A 19,992-nucleotide genomic window follows, 5' to 3' on the forward strand; every position below is an offset into this window, starting at 1 on the left:
AGCCTGAGAGGGGAGGCTTCCATGTTAACCTCCTCGTTGATCAGAGGCTTTTGGCATCACTATAGCCAAAAGAGCAAACTTGGCTGTGCTTTTAGGGAGGGAGGGATGTCACTCACAGAGATGCTAACCAATTGTGGGAGTACAGCAGCTCATACATGCAGAATAAGACAGACAGCATTATCGGGGTGTACCCCGAGTCCACCAAGTATAAAGTGATCAGAAAAGTACAGATTCTAAAATAAATAAAGAAATCTTACAAACACACTCAAATTCTTTAGCATTCGTTTATTAATTCACTTTAAAATTGATATGAACAATGGTAATTTAGTACTTTTTTATGACATTTGATACATTTAATTACAATATTTGCAAAATAATTCTGATCAAAATTTTCAGTTCATCTCCAAAATCCCAAAGCAGAATTCATAAGACTGAATATACTGCATGGTGTAGGAATGTAAGAGTAAATAAAATTCATGGATAAAATGCCCACAGAATTCACCAAATGAAATATGAAAATCAATGACAACAATAATAAGAAAAATACAGACAAGTTTCAAAATTATGACATTTTAAATCTTAATCTAATCTGAAAATTACAGACAATGCTACATGACTAAGTGATGAAAGTGAGAAATATAAGAACTAATAAAAGCTAATTTCCATTGGTCCTATCCTTATTTTCTGATTTCTGCATCAATGCACTGAAAATGCTGATGAATCGTTTATATTTCCATGTATTTTGATATTTAATATTAAAAATACAATATTAAAATTTGAATATAAGTATTAATCTGTACTGGATCACTAAACCATTTTAATATCAAGTAGCAATGAGTTAATCAGGTAACAATAAAGTAGTATGAAAGTGTTAAAATAGTACCATCTAAACAGAGGAAAACAAACTTATTCTAAAATTCTCAAATAACTAAAATAATAGTATCTTAACAATGGAAAATTATCCAATTTAACCATGTTATTGTTTGTGGACTATAGATAATGGATAATTGTTTAATTCGCAACAAAGTCATGGTCCATATCACTTCTTTGTACCTCAACATCAAACCCAAGGTAGACTCCTTCACTTCACACTCCACATCACACATCACAGTCAATATCAGAGTTGTATGCATCATTCTTCTGCTGGAAAATAGGTTTTTTTGTTGTTGTTGTTTTTATTAACAGCTTTGTTTTCTGTCTCCTCTCCTTGGGGACTCTCTTATGTGGTTTTGGCAGCTATAAAGTAATTGTGTTCAAGTAAGTTTTCCGCTTATTCAGGTATCAATGTATATTCAACAAGAATAGAACAAGAAATTAATAAAAGCTGTGGCATGCTATTACTGGAAAACAATCATCAACCGAAGTTGATTGCATTTGAAATTATTATTTTTTTATTTCACTTATGCCTCAGCAATTTTGAGATGATTTTTGATTAAAGAATGTGACTTTTTAGGTTTGCAAAAACAAGATGATTTTTATCGACTTAACTTAAGCTATAAACATTTGCTTCCCCGCTAGTCTCTCTTTTTTCCTTCTCTTGAGGTTAGTAAAACAAAAAAGTGAACTCAGCAAACTCCTCTGTCCTGAAGTGTCATGTCAACTCTAGATTCCAAGTACACTATCCGGAGTACAGCCATTCCTACAAACATTGCTGCTTCGGACTACAACACAGCACCCAAGTTTATCTTACTGATTACACATTCATTCACGAGTCCCAGCCTACATTCACCTTAATATATGATCTATGATATATACGCTTCCTGGTTACAGACAGTGTTTTGTGTTTTATGTTTTCCCTTGGCTTTGTCTATTTTATGGTATTTGCTAATCCCTTGACTTCTGCCTGATATTAGACTGTGGTCTTGCCCTTTGATTTGGAATTGTCTGCCAGTGTCTACAATAAAGCTGCTTTTTATGTGCCCTTGCATCTGCTTTTGCATCGTGACTATAAGAATTTACTCAAAAAAAAGTTCTCAAAAAGACTCAAAAAATTACTCAGATGTTTAATCGATTCTATTTTTTTGGAGCTGGTTTTGCAACATTCTCCATGGTGTTTTATAATTATAGTGAAATTTAACCTAAATGCAGCACCCAGTGTAGAGAGCTACAAATTTATTTTAAATAAGGAACTCTGATGTAGCTTTAAGATAAGAGAGTGGCTAAGGACTGGCATACAAGCTTGTGTGACATTTATCTTTATATATACATATATCTCATACGGAATTTACCTGACCTTACTACATTTTTTGGAAATCCCAAATTTATAATATAGGACTACTGTAATAGTTGAACAATGAGCGTAACTTACTGTATGCTTGTGTACATGATTAAAAACCAAAAGTATATGTGCATGAATGTACAGAAGCAGCAGCGACATGACTGACATTCTTGACACAGTTGTTGAGAGCCAACACACCCCTGTATGTTAAGGTTTTCAAGGTAAAATGTAAAATGTTTACATTCAGTGAAAACAATCATTATATCTTACAAGTTTCCGCCACATTTTTTTTGACAACATTTTCAACCTCTTTCTCCAAACCTTCCTGCGCAGTTAGAGGGGACATGCCGCCCAATTTGTATACCTCTGACATAGATGATAGCAAGAACTAACTTCCTGCATATTCTTCCTGCATATTAAAAGTAACTATAAATCGAAAAAATGTGTAATAAAATATATTAGAATGTGTAATATATGTGTAATATAAACATATTAGCAAATTGACAGTGTAAATGATCTTATAACAGCAGACCCCCTGGTGTCTATTTCTTATATATTATCCTGGCAAGTATAAGAAAGAGTCAGGGCTCTATATTAGCTTTAGGATTCTGATTCTTTGCTTTTCTGTACCTGAGCAAGTAACACCAGCATCTTCACCATGGCTGCAGTCATGTGATCCAAATCCATAATGAGAGCATTGTGTGATGCTGCTTTCACTTCCAGAACACCGAACATCATCCAGCCATATTTTGTCACTTCCCTGACCAAAGTGGGCATTTTGATGAGCGGTGACAGCTTTACCACATCCAAGCTGTCTACACACCACCTCTGCATGATTCAGGCCCCAGATATCACCACACACTGTTCCCCACTGACCATCATGCAGGATCTCCACTCTACCAGAGCAGGAGTCGGTGCCATTAACGAGTCGTATGATACCTTACAAGACAAACATCAAAATTCATTTTACATTACTTAATGATAATGACTCTCTTTAAAATAATGCAAAAAACTTGGACTGATATGATTCCATTTCTTTCAGCTGTTAATAATGTCTTAAAAATGTCATTTAAATAAATAATAATAAAATTTCCACAATTGGAATTGGTCAATTAATCTTTTTTTTTAATCCAATCATAAACCCGATTTGTTACTATATTTTAATCTCCTTCAATTATAAATACCATTAACATTACTCATACTGTGTTAAAAGTTTCTTTTCATTGTAAGCCTGTTTTGTTGTTCTTTTTAAACCAAAGTTTTTAGTTTTGTTTCTACAAATCCATCCAGACCTGTTATAGGGGAAATAACCCCCCAGTTTGTATTATTCTGACATAGATGATAGCAGGAACTTCATGCATATTCTGCCATATTAATTGTAATTAAAAACATATAAAATGTATTGTATTTTTTAATTAATAAAAAAATACATATTTCCAAAATGACAGGGAAAATAATGATAAAACTTGAAACTCCCTGGTGTTTTATTCTTATATAATATTTACAGTGGGAGTAGAGTCAGGGCTCTATTTTAGCTTTAGTATATTGTAGTGTGGATTGGAGCTGATTCTCTGCTTTTCTGTACCTGAGCAAGTAACACCAGCATCTTCACCATGGTTGCAGTTGTGTGATCCAAATCCTCTATGTGAGCACTGTGTGATGTTGCTTTCACTTCCAGAACACTGAACATTATTCAGCCATATTGGACCACTTCCCTGACCAAAGTGGGCATTTTGATGTGCGGTGACTGCTTTACCACATCCAAGCTGTCTACACACCACCTCTGCATCATTCAGGTCCCAGTCATCATCACACACTGTTCCCCACTGGTCATCATGCAGGATCTCCACTCTACCAGAGCAGGAGTCGGTGCCACCAATGAGTCGTATAACTTACAAGACAAACAGAAACAAACAAAATTCATGTTCATATTAATTCATAATAATTATTTTTTTATTATTCCATTTCTATTAGTTAATGATTTCTCAAGAATTATTAACAATAAATCCCCTGGTTTTATTAATAATTTCACACAAAAAAATATTTTACATGAAGAATAATAAAAAAGAAAATTTCCATAATTTAAATTGGGTAATTAATCTTAAACTGCATGCTAAAACATTTTAATTCAAATTTGTTGCTGTTTTTTAACCCACCACCTCCAGTTATCTATACCATCAATATTATATGTATCATGTTAGAAGTTTCATTTCATTGTAGGCCTGTTTTTTTTTTGTTTTGTTTTTTTGCGTTTTTCTCCAAATTCATCCTGTCTCATTAGAGGGGACACACCCCCGAGTTTGCATTCATCTGACATAAATAACAGGAACAAACTTCATGCATATTCTTCCATATTAAATGTAACTATAAACAGATAAAATGTATTATGTTTTCTTAATTCATTTTTGAGAAATGACATATTTCCAAACTGACAGGGAAAGTATTTTTCTTATATATTATCTACAGTGGCTGGCGAGTATAAGGAAGAGTCAGGGCTCTATATTAGCTTTAGTATATTGTAGTGTGGATTAGAGCTGATTCTCTGCTTTTCTGTACCTGAGCAAGTAACACCAGTATCTTCACCATGGAGGCAGAATTGAAATCCAAATCCATTATGGGAGCACTGTGTAATGGAGCTTTCACTTCCCAAACACTGAACATTATTCAGCCAATGTTTGCCACTTCCATGACCAAAGTGGGCATTTTTATGAGCAGTGACCGCTTTACCACATCCAAGTTGTCTACACACCACCTCTGCATCATTCATGTTCCATTTCTTATCACACACTGTTCCCCACTGGCCATTGTGCAGGATCTCCACTCTACCAGAGCAGGAGTCGGTGCCACCAATGAGTCGTATCTCAGTGACATCTAAGACAAAACATCAGAATTCATCTTCATGTTAATTAATCATAGTGAATATTTTTAATGATTATTCCTAATAATTAGTCAAAAACATTACGGACATTTCACATTTTTAAGAAACCCACCACTCCTCTCTGTTCAGAGATTGATAAAGACTTTGTTAGCAACGTATTATAAAAAGTTAATTTCTAATGACTGTTTGTCACTCCAAAGAGAGGGAGAGAAGAAAGATAAGGTATGTAAAGGGAGAGACAGAAAAAAAGAAAAAAGGAAAAATACACAAATTAGTTAAATTAAATAGCTTAAAACGCAGATGAGAGGCAAATGAATCTAAATGAAAATGAAAAAGTAAGTTTTCCCTACAGCCTGACTAGTGGACGTCCCCACAATGTTGACTAGTATATGAATTAGTGCAAATGACTAGTGTATGCAACACTGAAATGGCACCACCGGCACTTCCCCCTCCAACCCACCAGAGGGAACCCTCGCTGGAATATTTAGCACTCCTGGGGTCACGTGGTTCACTTCAAGTTTTACGATCATTCATAGCCATGCTTATACCTTTGCAATGCGCAAAGTATTGTCAGTTTGCCTTCACACCAAGCCATTCTTTGGTTCTCCATTGTGTTTGCCGTTGTGTTTTGATCCAGTTCTGTTCTCTGGATTTCTCGTGTTCTGTAAATTGTGTTTATCAGATTTGTTTGTCACATGGACTGTACTTTCTGGTTCATGATCTTTTTGCCTGTTATTTGCACTCTGATTTTTGTTCACTGTTTTGGACTGTTTTGGTTTTCTATTTATTATGAACAACACAGGCCTAATTTCATCTTCATGTACGACAATGCTCCAGCTCATCGAGGTCGCATCATTAGGGAACGGCTGCTGGAGGATGGGATACCTCAAATGGAGTGGCCTGTACTTTCTCCAGACCGGAATCCCATACAAAAACCTATGGGATCAGCTGAGTTGCCGTGTAGAGGCTCATAATCCTGCACCCCAGAACCTCAATAAACCCTTCAAGAGAATGCCATGCCTCAGCAGACAATAAGTCGACTCGTGAACAGCATGAGGTGTAGTTGTCAAGCTGTAATTGATGGTCAAGGGCACATGAGAAATTATTAAGACATTACTGATGAGGAAATCACCATTGCATGCTTCTACTTAAATGCCCTACGTTCATGATATATCATCACTGTAGCATGAACTTTTTAGATTTCATATGCATATATATATATATATATAGATATATATGCATATCTGATAACTATTGGATTTTCATAATTTATCATGTCTTAATTTCTACTATGTTAGTTTTTATTCTTCCTATTTTTCTCTAAATATTGTATCTATATCCCTATATTTTTCATGTCCACACACTTTTAAATTTACTCTTCTTCTTTCTTCAAATGTAGGACACTCGTTAAAAGCATTTCACTACATGTCGTACTGTGTATGATTTCTAACGTGATGAATAAAATTTGAATTTGATGTTAAATGTAAATATAAATAGATAAAATGTATAATGTGCTGTTTTTTTAATTAGTAAAAAAAATCATATACTTCCAATTTGACAGTGAAAATAATGATATAATATTAGACCTTTAGGTGTTTTATTTCTTATATATTATCTACAGTGGCTGGCGAGTATAAGAAAGAGTCAGAGCTCTATTTTAGCTTTAGAATATTGTAGTATGGATTGGAGCTGGCTCTTTGCTTTTCTGTACCTGAGCAAGTAACACCAGCATCTTCACCATGGTGGCAGTCATGTCAATCAAATCCTCTACATGTGATTAAAAACCAAACAAATGTAATTCACATTATAGTAATTTATGATAATGAATCTCTTATTATTCCATTTCTATTAGTTGTTAATGATTTCTCAAAAATTATTTACAATAAATCTCCTGGTGTTTAATTTCTTGTATATTATCTACAGTGGCTGGCGAGCATAAGAAGGAGTCAGGGCTCTATTTTAGCTTTAGTATATTGTAGTGTGGATTGGAGCTGATTCTCTGCTTTTCTGTACCTGAGCAAGTAACACCAGCATCTTCACCATGGCTGCAGCCGTGTGATCCAAATCCACTATGAGAGCACTGTGTGATGCTGCTTTCATTTCCAGAACACTGAACTTCATCCAGCCATATTTGGCCACTTCCCTGACCAAAGTGGGCATTTTGATGAGCGGTGACCGCTTTACCACATCCAAGCTGTCTACACACCACCTCTGCATCATTCAGGTCCCAGAAATCATCACACACTGTTCCCCACTGGCCATCGTACAGGATCTCCACTCTACCAGAGCAGTTGTTGTTGCTACCAGTGAGGCGTATTTTAGCGTCATCTAAAACAAACATCAAAATCCATGTTCATGTTAATTAATCATAGTGAATGTTATTATACAGCAATATTTTTAATGATTATTTCTAATCATTTCTCAGTCATTCTTTGTTCTCCATTGTGTTTGCCATTATGTTTTGATCCAGTTCTCTTCTGTGGATTTCTCGTGTTCTGTAAATTGTGTTTATCAGATTTGTTTGCCACACGGACTGTGCTTTCTGGTTTATGATCTTTTTGACTGTCATTTCCACTCTGATTTTTGCTCACTGTTTTGGAATGTTTGCTTGGTTTTCTATTTAATAAACACAATGCAAATGGATTCTGCTTCTGCCTCTTCTAAAGTCACATTATAAAGACATAATATTATAAGCAGCATAACCGAATATTTTATATAACTATAGACAATTTCAACAGATATTCGTGGGTTTATAGAAGTGACATCTTTGGTCCTTGAACGTTTTCAATTAGTAGTTGCACACGTTCAAAACGTTGGTGGGATACACACTGATATTACAAAATGTCTTTTACATAAAGAATATTAAAATAGAAAATTTCCATCATTTGAATTGGGTAATTAATCAGTTATAAATATCATCAATATTATTTGTATCATGTTAGAAGTTTCATTTCATTGTAGGCCTGTTTTTTTTTTTTAAGCAAGAATTTTCTGCATTTTTCTCCAAAACCTTTCTGTCCTACTAGAGGAGACACAGCCCCCAGTTTGTATTCATCTAACATAAATAATAGGATTAAACTTCATGCACAGTAATGTAATTCAACATGTGATTAAAAAGCAGAGAAATGTACAGAAGCAGCAGCAACATTACATGTCATTTTAAATAGATAAAATGTATCATGTGTTGTTTTTAATTAATAGAAAACTTAAATATTTGTAAAATGACATTAAAAATAATCTTATGAAAGCAGACACCCTTGTGTGTGGCTGGCAAGTGTAAGAAAGAGTCAGGGCTTTATATTAGCTTTAGTATATTGTAGTGTGATTCTCTGCTTTTTTGTACCTGAGCAAGTAACACCAGCATCTTCATGATGGTTGCAGTTGTGTGATCCAAATCCACTATGAGAGCACTGTGTGATGCTGCTTTCATTTCCAGAACACTGAATATTATTCAGCCATATTGGGCCACTTCCCTGACCAAAATGGGCATTTTGATAAGCTTTGACAGCTTTACTACATCCAAGCTGTCTACACACCACCTCTGCATCATTCCGGTCCCAGTCATTATCACACACTGTTCCCCACTGGCCATTGTGTAGGATCTCCACTCTACCAGAGCAGGAGTCGGTGCCACCAACGAGTCGTATGTTACCTTACAAGACAAACAGCAAAATTCATGTTATATTAATTTATATTTAATCTCCTAAATACTTCAAATGGATACCCAGGTGTCTGACATTTTTTGTTGTGGTATACCCACCACTGTTGTTGGCTTTAGTTTCAATAAATTGTTTGAGATGAGGAAATCACCATTGCATGCTTCTACTTAAATGCCCTACTTTCATGATATAATATCACTGTAGCGTGAACTTTTTAGATTTTCCATAAATTTCACCCGAAAGCCAAATATCCTTAACTTTCTGTGAGTAGTGTATGTGGTGACAATGACATGATGACAATAAAAGCTTCTTAAATCTTGAATCTTCAAATATCTAAATTGTCCAGATTAACTGAGTGTGTCAAAGATATAAAAGATTGGATGATCAATAATTTTCTATTACTAAATCAAGGTAAGACAGAGATATTACTTATTGGTCCAAAAAGCAGTACAAAAAAGCTCTTAAAATTCAGCTTGCATTTAGAAGGATGTACTGTTACTACTAGCTGGACAGTGAAAGACCTGGGCGTGATATTATACAGCAACTTGTCCTTTGAAAATCATACTTCCAATATTACAAAAACTCCCACCTTAGAAATATTGCTACAGTAAGCTTAGGAACATTTTATCTGTAGCTGATGCAGAAAAGCTAATTCATGCATTCATGATCTCCAAATTGGTCTATTATAATGCATTGCTAGGTGGTTGTCCTGCATCTTCAATAAACAAGCTACAGTTAGTCCAGAATGCAGCAACCAGAGTTCTTACCAGATCAAGAAAATATGATCATATAACCCCAATATAATCATCCCTGCACTGGCTACCTGTTAAGTTTAGAATTGATTAAACGCTAGCACTACTTACATAAAAGGCTCTAAATGGTTTAGCTCCCACGTATCTAACCAGTCTTCTGACACGTTACAATCCACCACACTCCTTAAGATCACAAAACTCTGGACTTCTGGTAGTTCCCAGAATATCAAAGTCTACAAAACGGGGTAGAGCATTTTCGTATTTAGCTCCTAAACTTTGGAATAGTCTTCCTGACAGTGTTCGGGGCTCAGACACAGTCTCCCAGTTTAAAAGTAGATTAAAGACATATCTCTTTAGCCTGGCATACACATAATTCCTCCCATAACCATGTACTCCAGTACATCTGATCAAATGCACATTATCATCTAGTGCTGCTAATATAATGAACGGCGGCTACGCTAATTCCTTTCCACCTGTTCCTTTTTCTACCCATCCCGAGGCATCTGGAGATTGTCAGCTCCAGTAGACAGAGGCCAACCCTGCGAGGATCCTGAGGCATCCAGAGATGGACCAACTCCAGCTGGGTTCTGCTTCATGAGGATTTGGGTATATCAAAGCAACGCAGCCAGCCCCATGTGGACTTCGAGGACGACAACAACCTCCTAATTAATACACACACTAACATTCTAAATATGCTGTATCTGCATCATACTGTACACTGTACATAACTGCAGAAAGGACATTGTTCATATCACACTCTTCTGTATTTAGAATAATTTATAATCACACTCTCCGGTGTCACCCAAATGAGGATGGGTTTCCCTTTTTAGTCTGGTTCCTCTCAATGTTTCTTACTCATACCATCTAAGGGAGTTTTTCTTACTAGGGATGATTTTGTCTAACATCTAACGTTTACACTATGTTTTTGTTTCCACTTAGTAACACTGTGTTACTATGTTCTGTAAAGCTGCTTTGAGACAATGTTCATTGTTAAAAGCGCTATACAAGTAAAATTGAATTGAATTTAATTAATTTATGATAATGAATCTCGTATGATTCCACTTTTGTTAGTTGTTAATAATTTTTCAAAAAATGTCTTTTATATGAAGAATATTAAAATAGAATATTGCCATCATACAAATTGGGTAATTAATCTTAAACTACATGCTAAAACATTTTAAATCCAATTTGTTACTATTTTTTAACCCACTACCTCCAGTTATCAATACCATCAATATTATTTGTATGGTGTTTTTTAGCCAAAATTTTCGGCATTTTTCTCCAAACTCATCCTGTCTCATTAGAGGGTACACACCCCCAAGCTTGTACTCATGTGACATAAATAACAGGAACAAACTTCATGCATGTTCTGCCATATTCTGTAACTATAAATAGATAAAATGTACTATGTTTTCTTAATTTAATTAATTCTTTAGAAAAAATGACAAATTGACAGTGAAAGTATTTTTCTTATATATTATCTACAGTGGCTGGCAAGTATAAGGAAGAGTCAGGGCTCTATATTAGCTTTAGTATATTGTAGTGGGGATTGGAGCTGATTCTCTGCTTTTCTGTACCTGTGCAAGTAACACCAGCATCTTCACCATGAAAGCAGAATTGAAATCGAGATCCACTATGAGAGCACTGTGTGATGGAGCTTTCACTTCCAGAACACCAAACATTATTCAGCGATATTGGGCCACTTCCCCGACCAAAGTGGGCATTTTTATGAGCAGTGACAGCTTTACCACATCCAAGCTGTCTACACACCACATCTGCATCATTCAGGTCCCAGCCCTCATCACACACTGTTCCCCACTGGCCATATCGCAGGATCTCCACTCTACCAGAGCAGGAGTCGGTGCCACCAATGAGTCGTATGTTAGCGCCATCTAAGACAAAACATCAGAATTCATCTTCATATTAATTAATGATAGTGAATATTTTTAATGATTATTTCTAATAATTAGGCAAAAACATTAAGGACATTTCATGTAATGAATAATGAACATCATTTGCACTAGGTCATTAAATTTAACTGAATATTAACACCTTCTTAATCCAATTTATTACTATTTTTAAGAAGGACTGTTTCTAAGGACTGTTATTGCCACTCCAAAGAGAGAGAGAGAGAGAGAGAGAGAGAGAAAGAGAGAGAGAGAGAGAGAAGAATGATAAGATATGTGAAGGGAGAGAGAGAAAAAAAGAAAAAAGGAATACACAAATTAGTTAAATTAAATTGCTTAAAATGCAGATGAAAGGCAAATGAATCTAAATGAAAATAATAAAGTAACAAACATTAGTATAATTTTGCTGTTTTCCCTACAGCCTGACTAGTGGACATCCCCACAATGTTGACTAGTATATGAACTGACTAGTCTATGCAACACTGAAATGGCACCACTGGCACTTCCCCCTCCAACCCTCCAAGGGGAGCCCTCGCCAGAATATTGAGCCCTCCGTGGGTCACATGGTTCAATTCCAGTTTTATGATCATTTATTGCCATGGTTATACCATTGCACTGTGTGAAGTATTGTCAGTTTGCCTTCGCACCGAGCCATTCTTTGTTCTCCATTGTGTTTGCCATTGTGTTTTGATCCAGTTCTGTTCTCTGCATTTCTCATGTTCTGTAAATTGTGTTTATCAGATTTGTTTGCCACATGGTTTTCTATTTAATAAACACAATGCAAATAGATTCTGCTTCTGCCTCTTCTGAAGCCACATTATAAACAATATTATAAGCAGCAGGACAGAATATTTTATATACCTATAGACCATTTCAAGTGATATTTGTGGGTGTATGGACATTTTTAATTTTTGAACCATCAATATTATTTGTATCCTGTTAGACATTTCATTTCATTGTATGCCTTTCTTTTTAGCTAAATAACACAAATAACAGGAATACACTTCATGCATACTCTGCCTATTAATATGCATATTACATGTAAATAGATAAGATGTATAACGTGCTGGTTTTTTTTTTATTAGTAACAAAAATCATATACTTCCAATTTGACAGTGAAAATTATGATATAACTTTAGACCATTAAGTGTTTCATTTCTTATATATTATCTACAGTGGCTGGCAAGTATAAGAAAGAATCATGGCTCTATTTTAGCTTTAGTATATTGTAGTGTGGATTGAAGCTGATTCTTTGCTTTTCCGTACCTGAGCAAGTAACACCAGCATCTTCACCATGGTGTCATGATCCCTGCTCTGCTGCCTCACCCGGATCCTTCTACTCCAGTTCCTTGTTTTCACCTGCTCTTTCTCTTCCTCCCTCTCCTGTCTGCTCGCTCTACCACTCTAATTACCTGATGACTTTCACCTGTGCTGCTCTCTCTGTCCTATTTAAACAGCTTTTCTGGGCCTGTTTCTCTGCCAGATTGTGCTTTGTACCAGAGAGCCAACACCTTTCAAATCAAATCTTCAACATATGATTAAAACCCAAAGAAATGTTCAGAAGCAGCAACATTCAATGTAATTTTAAATAGATAAAATGTATCATCTGGTGTTTTTAATTATTATAAAACTTACATATTTGCAAAATGACAGTGAAAATAATCTTATAAAAGCAGAGGCCATGGTGTGTGGCTGGCAGGTACAAGAAAGAGTCAGGGCTCTATATTAGCTTCAGTATATTGTAGTGTGGATTGAAGCTGATTCTGTACCTGAGCAAGAAACACCAGCATCTTCATAATGGTAGCAGTCATGTGATCCAAATCCTCTATGAGAGCACTGTGTGATGTTGTTTTCACTTCCAGAACACTGAACATTATTCAGCAAAATTGGGCCACTTCCCTGACCAAAGTGGGCATTTTGATAAGCTTTGACAGCTTTACCACATCCAAGCTGTCTACACACCACCTCTGCATCATTCAGGTCCCAGTCATTATCACACACTGTTCCCCACTGGTCATCATGCAGGATCTCCACTCTACCAGAGCAGGAGTCACTGCCACCAATGAGACGCATGTCACCTTACAAGACAAACAGCAAAATTCATGTTAATAATTTATGATCATGTATTTCTTATTATTCCATTTCTATTAGTTGTTAATGATTTCTCAAAAATTATTAACAATAAACCCCCTGGTGTTATATATTGGTGTTATACCCCTGGTGGTATATTATCTACAGTGGCTGGCAAATATAAGAAAGAGTCCAGGCTCTATTTTATTGTAGTGTGGATTGGAGTTGATTCTTTGCTTTTCTGTACCTGAGCAAGTAACACCAGCATCTTCACCATGGCTGCAGCCGTGTGATCCAAATCCTCTATGAGAGCACTGTGTGATGTTGCTTTCACTTCCAGAACACTGAACATTATTCAGCCATATTGGCCCACTTCCCTGACCAAAGTCGGCATTTTGATGAGCGATGATAGCTTTACCACATCCAAGCTGTCTACACACCACCTCTGCATCATTCAGGTCCCAGCCATTATCACACACTGTTCCCCACTGACCATCATGCAGGATCTCCACTGTACCAGAGCAGTTGTTGTTGCCACCAATGAGGCGTATTTTAGCGTCATCTAAGACAAACATCAAAATCCATGTTCATGTTAATTAATCATAGTCAATGTTGTTATATAGCAATATTTTTATTGATTATTTCTAATAATTTTTCAGTCATTCTTTGTTCTCCATTGTGTTTGCCATTGTGTTTTCACCCTGTTCTTTTCTCTGGATTTCTCGTGTTCTGTAAATTGTGTTTATCAGATTTGTTTGCCACACAGACTGTGCTTTCTGGTTTATGATCTTTTTGACTGTCATTTCCACTCTGATTTTTGCTCACTGTTTTGGAATGTTTGCTTGGTTTTATATTTAATAAACACAACACAAATGGATTCTGCTTCTGCCTCTTCTAAAGTCACATTATAAACAATATTACAAGCAGCAGGACAGAATATTTCATATACCTATAGACAATTTCAACAGATATTCATCGGTTTATGGAAGTGACATCTTTGGTTCTTGATCGTTTCCAATTAGTAGTTGCACACGTTCAAAATGTCAGTGGGATACACACTGATATTACAAAATGTCTTTTACATAAAGAACATTAAAATAGAAAAATTCCATCGTTTGAATTGGGTAATTAATCAGTTATAAATACCATCAATATTATTTGTATCAAGTTAGAAGTTTTTTCTGCATTTTTCTCCAAAACCTTCCTGTCCTAGTAGGGGGGGACACGGCCCCCAGTTCGTATTCATCTAACATAAATAATAGGAATAAACTTCATGCACAGTAATGTAGTTGAACATGTGATTAAAAACCAGAGAAATATACAGAAGCAGCAGCAATATTCAGCAACATTAAATGTAGTTTTAAATAGATAAAATAAAAATAGACTGTCACATATACATTACAGCACAGGAGGTTGGGGTCAGAGCACAGGGTCAGCCATGATACAGCACCCCTGGAGCAGAGAGGGTTAAGGGCCTTGTTCAAGTGCCCAACAGTGGCAACTTGATGGTGCTGGGGCTTGAACCCCTGATCTTCCGGTCAACGACCCAGAACCTTAACCACTTCAGCCACCACCACCTTGCATCATGTAAAGTATCGTGTTGTTTTTAATTAATAGAAATCTTAAATATTTGCAAAATGGCAATGGAAATAATCTTATAAAAGCAGACACCCTGGTGTGTGGCTGGCTGGTACAAGAAAGAGTCAGGGCTCTATTTTTGCTATAGGCAGATAAAAATGGCCCCTGTGATGCCAACTGAAAATCTGAGTGGTTAATGTAACAATTTCATTGCCAATTATTTTAAGCTATGGACACCTGCACTATTGACTTTGAAGGCCTTAAGGCAGATTTCTTTCATACAGTAAATATACACTACTGGAAGCAGCTGATGGCCCACCACTGGTATATTGTAGTGTGTATTGGAGCTGATTCTCTGCTTTTCTGTACCTGAGCAAGTAACACCAGCATCTTCACCATGGCCACAGTTGTGTGATCCAAATCCACCATGAGAGCACTGGGTGATACTGCTTTCATTTCCAGAACACCGAACATCATCCAGCCATATCGGGTCACTTCCCTGACCAAAGTGGGCATTTTGATGAGCGGTGACAGCTTTACCACATCCAAGCTGTCTACACACCACCTCTGCATCATTCAGGTCCCAGTCATTATCACACACTGTTCCCCACTGGTCATCATGCAGGATCTCCACTGTACCAGAGCAGGAGTCGGTGCCACCAATGAGTCGTATGTTACCTTACAAAACAAACAGCAAAATTCATGTTATATTACTTTATGATAATGAATCTTGTATGATTCCACTTTTGTTAGTTGTTAATAATTTTTCCAAAAATGTCTTTTTTATGAAGAATATTAAAATAGAATATTGCCATCATACAAATTGGGTAATTAATCTTAAACTACATGCTAAACATTTTAAATCCAATTTGTTACTATTTTTTAACCCACCACCTCCTGTTATCAATACCATCAATATTATTTGTATCTTTTACAAGTTTCATTTCATTGTACGCCTGTTTTTTTTAGCCAGAATTTTCAGCATTTTTCTCCAAAATCTTCCTGTCTTATTAGAGGAGATCCAGTTTATATTCATCGGACATAAATAACAGGAACAAACTTCATGCATATTCTGCCATATTAAATGTAACTATAAATAGATAAAATGTATTATGTTTTGTTAATTAAATTAATTTTTGAAAAATGACATATTTCCAAAGTGACAGTGAAAGTACTTTTCTTATATATTATCTACAATGTCTAGCAAGTATAAGAAAGATTCAGGCCTCTATTTCAGCTTTAGTATATTGTAGTGTAGATTGGAGCTGATTCTCTGCTTTTCTGTACCTGTACAAGTAACACCAGCATCTTCATTAATGAAACAGTGATGAAATTCAAATCCATTATGAGTGCACTGTTTGATGGACCTTTCACTTCCAGAACACTGAACATTATTCAGCCATATCGGGCTACTTCCATGACCAAAGTGGCCATTTTTATGAGCAGTGACAGCTTTACCACATCCAAGTTGTCTACACACCACCTCTGCATCCTTCAGGTCCCAGTTGTCATCACAAACTGTTCCCCACTGGCCATTGTGCTGGACCTCCACTCTACCAGAGCAGATGTTGTTGCCACCAATGAGTCGTATGTTCGTGCCATCTAACACAAAACATCAGAATTCATCTTCATGTTAATTAACGATAGTGAATATTTTTAATGATTAACTTTAATAGTTAGTAAAAAACATTAAGGACATTCCACATGATGAATAATGAACATCATTTGCACTAGGTCATTAAATATAACTGAATATTAACACGTTTTTAATCCAATTTACAGAGGTGGACGAAGTACATAACTTCCTTACTTGAGTGAAAGTACAAATACTACTGGTCAAACATTACTCCATTACAAGTAAAAGTTGTAAAGACAGATTTTTACTTAAGTAAAAGTACAGAAGTACTTGTTTTTAAAAGTACTTAAGTATCAAAAGTAAATGTCAACGCATTGTTTTATTATTGTTGCATTGTTGTATGCAATACTTTCTGTGGAATTAAGAGCTTTTAGAATGTTACAAAACCTATAGAAATTAAACAACTGAATTGACAAAAAAAGACAGGTATAATCATTTATTTTTAATTTAACACTCCTACCACCCAAACAAAAAAGTACTGGTACATCTCAAGAATTAGAATATCATGAAAAAGGTCAATATTTTTTGTCACTCAGTTCAGAAAGTGAAACCCATATATTATATAGATTCCTCACACATAGTGAAATATTTCAAGCCTTTATTTCTTGAAATTGTGATGATTATGGCTTACAGATAAGGAAAACCCAAAATTCTGTGTCTCAGAAAATTAGAATATTACATAAGATCAATAAAAAAAGGATATTTCAAAGAGAAATGTCAGACTTCTGAAAAGTATGTTCGTTTCTATGCACTCAATACTTGGTTGGGCCTCCTTTTGCATCAATGTGGCATGGCATGGAGGCAATTAGTCTGTGGCACTGCTCAGGTGTAATGGAAGCCCAGGTTGCTTTGATAGCGGCCTTCAGGTCATCTGTATTGTTGGGTCTGGTGTCTCTCATCTTCCTCTTGACAATACCCCATAGACTTCAGGTCAGGCGAATTTGCTGGCCAATCAAGCACAGTAACACCATGGTCATTGAACCAGCTTATGGTACCTTTAGCAGAGTGGGCAGGTGCCAAGTCCTGCTGGAAAATGAACTCAGCATCTCCATAAAGCTTGTCAACAGAAGGAAGCATGAAGTGCTCTAAGATTTCCTGGTAGATGGCTGCGTTGACTGTGGACTTCAGAAAACACAGTGGACCAACACCAGCAGATAACATGGCAGCCCAAATCATCACTGACTGTGGACACTTCACACTGGACTTCAAGCAACATGGATTCTGTGCCTCTCCACTCTTACTCCAGACTCTGGGACCTTGATTTCCAAATGAAATGCAAAACTTACTTTCATCTGAAAAGAGGACTTTAGACCACTGAGCAACAGTCCAGTTCTTTTTCTCCACAGCCCAGGTAAGATGCTTCTGACGTTGTCTCTGGTTCAGGAGTGGCTTGACATGAGGAATGCGACATTTGTAGGCCATGTCTAGGATTCGTCTGAAGCTCCCCCAAATTCTTGAATGGATTTTGCCTGACAATCCTCTCAAGGCTGCGGTTATCCCTTTTGCTGGTGCACCTTCTCCTACCACACTTTTTCCTTCCACTCAACTTTCTATGAATATGCTTGGATACAGCACTCTGTGAACAACCAGCTTCTTTAGCAATTACCTTTTGTGGCTTACCTTCCTTGTGGAGGGTGCCATTGACTGTCTTCTGGACAACTGTCAAGTCAGCAGTCTTCCCCATGATTGTGTAGCCTACTGACCCAGACTGAGAGACCATTTAAAAGCTCAGGAAACCTTTGCAGGTGTTTTGAGGTAATTAGCTGATTAGGGTGCGACACCATGACTTTCCAATATTGAACTTCTAATTCTCTGAGATACAGAATTTTGGGTTTTCCTTATCTGTAAGCCATAATCATCACAATTTCAAGAAATAAAGGCTTGAAATATTTCACTCTATGTGTAATGAATCTATATAATATATGGGTTTCACTTTCTGAACTGAGTGACAAAAAATATTGACCGTTTGCATTATATTCTAAATTTTGAGATGTACCTGTACACATCTATGTGTATCCACTCATGAACATTTCAATCAAATGGTCTGTAAATGAAGACTGGTCAGAAAAAAAATCTAACCTGCTTTAAAACCCAGCTACACAACTGTAGCTGTACAACCACCCAACAGCAACACTGCTTTAACAAAGAGTTATATATATTTCCACAATTCATTTACACCGTTTTCATATGCATTTACACCATTGTCCAGGCTCCTCCCTCCTGTGTGCAATGCGTTGTGGGCAATATTACCCATTAGAGTCTGCATTGTTCTGCACTTTGAATTTCTACCGGAAGTAGTAGACCATCCAGGAATTTTTGGAATACTCTTTTCAGTATACTACGATTTGGGGCATACTAATTCTATTTTTGAATACTATTTAGGACACATCGTATGAGAATTTGGACACAGCATACGTTTTTGTGTGTTAACTAACATCATTACCAATACGTTGGTGGTGTATAATATACAAAGCATATATTCGTCCATTTTGTCAGCAATTGAGTTCAAAAAATTATGGAAAACCACTGAACTTTACAACACGTGACGCTACAAGAGTGAAAAAAAAAATCATCCTATGATTAATGTAACTACTTTCTACTCAATGACATTGACAGAAATGTAGTGGAGTAAAAAGTAGAGTATTTGTCTTTCAAATGTAGTGAAGTTAAAGTAAAAAGTATCCAGAAAAAATAATACTCAAGTAAAGTACAGATACTCAAAAAGTGTACTTAAGTACAGTACTCAAGTAAATGTACTTCTTTACTGTCCACCTCTGCCAATTTATTACTATTTTTAAGAAACCCACTCCTGTATTACAAAAAGTTAATTTCTAAGGACTGTTATTGTCACTCCAAAGAGAGGGAGAGAAGAAAGATAAGGTATGTAAAGGGAGAGAGAGAAAAAAAAGTAAAAATACACAAATTAGTTAAATAAAATTGCTTAAAATGCAGATGAAAGGCAAATGAATCTAAATTAAAATAAAAAAGTAACAACCATTAGTACAACTTCACTAATTTCCCTACAGCCTGACTAGTGGACATCCCCACAATGTTGACTAGTATATGAATTAGTGCAAATGACTAGTGTATGCAACACTGAAATGGCACCACCGGCACTTCCCCCTCCAACCCTCCAGAGGGAGCTCTCGCCAGAATATTTAGCACTCCGGGGGTCACGTGGTTCAATTTCAGTTTTACGATCATTCATAGCCATGCTTATACCATAGCACTGTGTGAAGTATTGTCAGTTTGCCTTCACACCAAGCCATTCTTTTTTCTCCATTGTGTTTGCCA

The 19,992-nt window shown here is 36.2% G+C and overlaps 1 protein-coding gene across 1 annotated transcript in view; it reads right to left on the minus strand.

The window, feature by feature from the left end:
- Window positions 1–270: 270 nt before the first annotated feature.
- Window positions 271–19,992, minus strand: part of LOC131369888 (deleted in malignant brain tumors 1 protein-like) — an 87,415-nt gene continuing 67,693 nt past the window's right edge. Inside the window, exons 7-17 of the mRNA XM_058416794.1 lie at window positions 16,350–16,664; window positions 15,432–15,740; window positions 13,732–14,046; window positions 13,184–13,492; window positions 11,085–11,399; window positions 8,440–8,748; window positions 7,110–7,424; window positions 4,775–5,089; window positions 3,804–4,109; window positions 2,849–3,157; window positions 271–1,236 (exon numbers count right to left, since the gene is read on the minus strand). Coding sequence (XP_058272777.1) covers window positions 1,220–1,236; window positions 2,849–3,157; window positions 3,804–4,109; window positions 4,775–5,089; window positions 7,110–7,424; window positions 8,440–8,748; window positions 11,085–11,399; window positions 13,184–13,492; window positions 13,732–14,046; window positions 15,432–15,740; window positions 16,350–16,664 — 3,134 coding nt within the window. The 3' untranslated portion in view covers window positions 271–1,219. The remainder of the gene's footprint in view (window positions 1,237–2,848; window positions 3,158–3,803; window positions 4,110–4,774; window positions 5,090–7,109; window positions 7,425–8,439; window positions 8,749–11,084; window positions 11,400–13,183; window positions 13,493–13,731; window positions 14,047–15,431; window positions 15,741–16,349; window positions 16,665–19,992) is intronic.

Source organism: Hemibagrus wyckioides, linkage group LG02 (assembly GCF_019097595.1).
Source record: "Hemibagrus wyckioides isolate EC202008001 linkage group LG02, SWU_Hwy_1.0, whole genome shotgun sequence".
In the NCBI taxonomy this organism is placed as follows: domain Eukaryota; kingdom Metazoa; phylum Chordata; class Actinopteri; order Siluriformes; family Bagridae; genus Hemibagrus; species Hemibagrus wyckioides.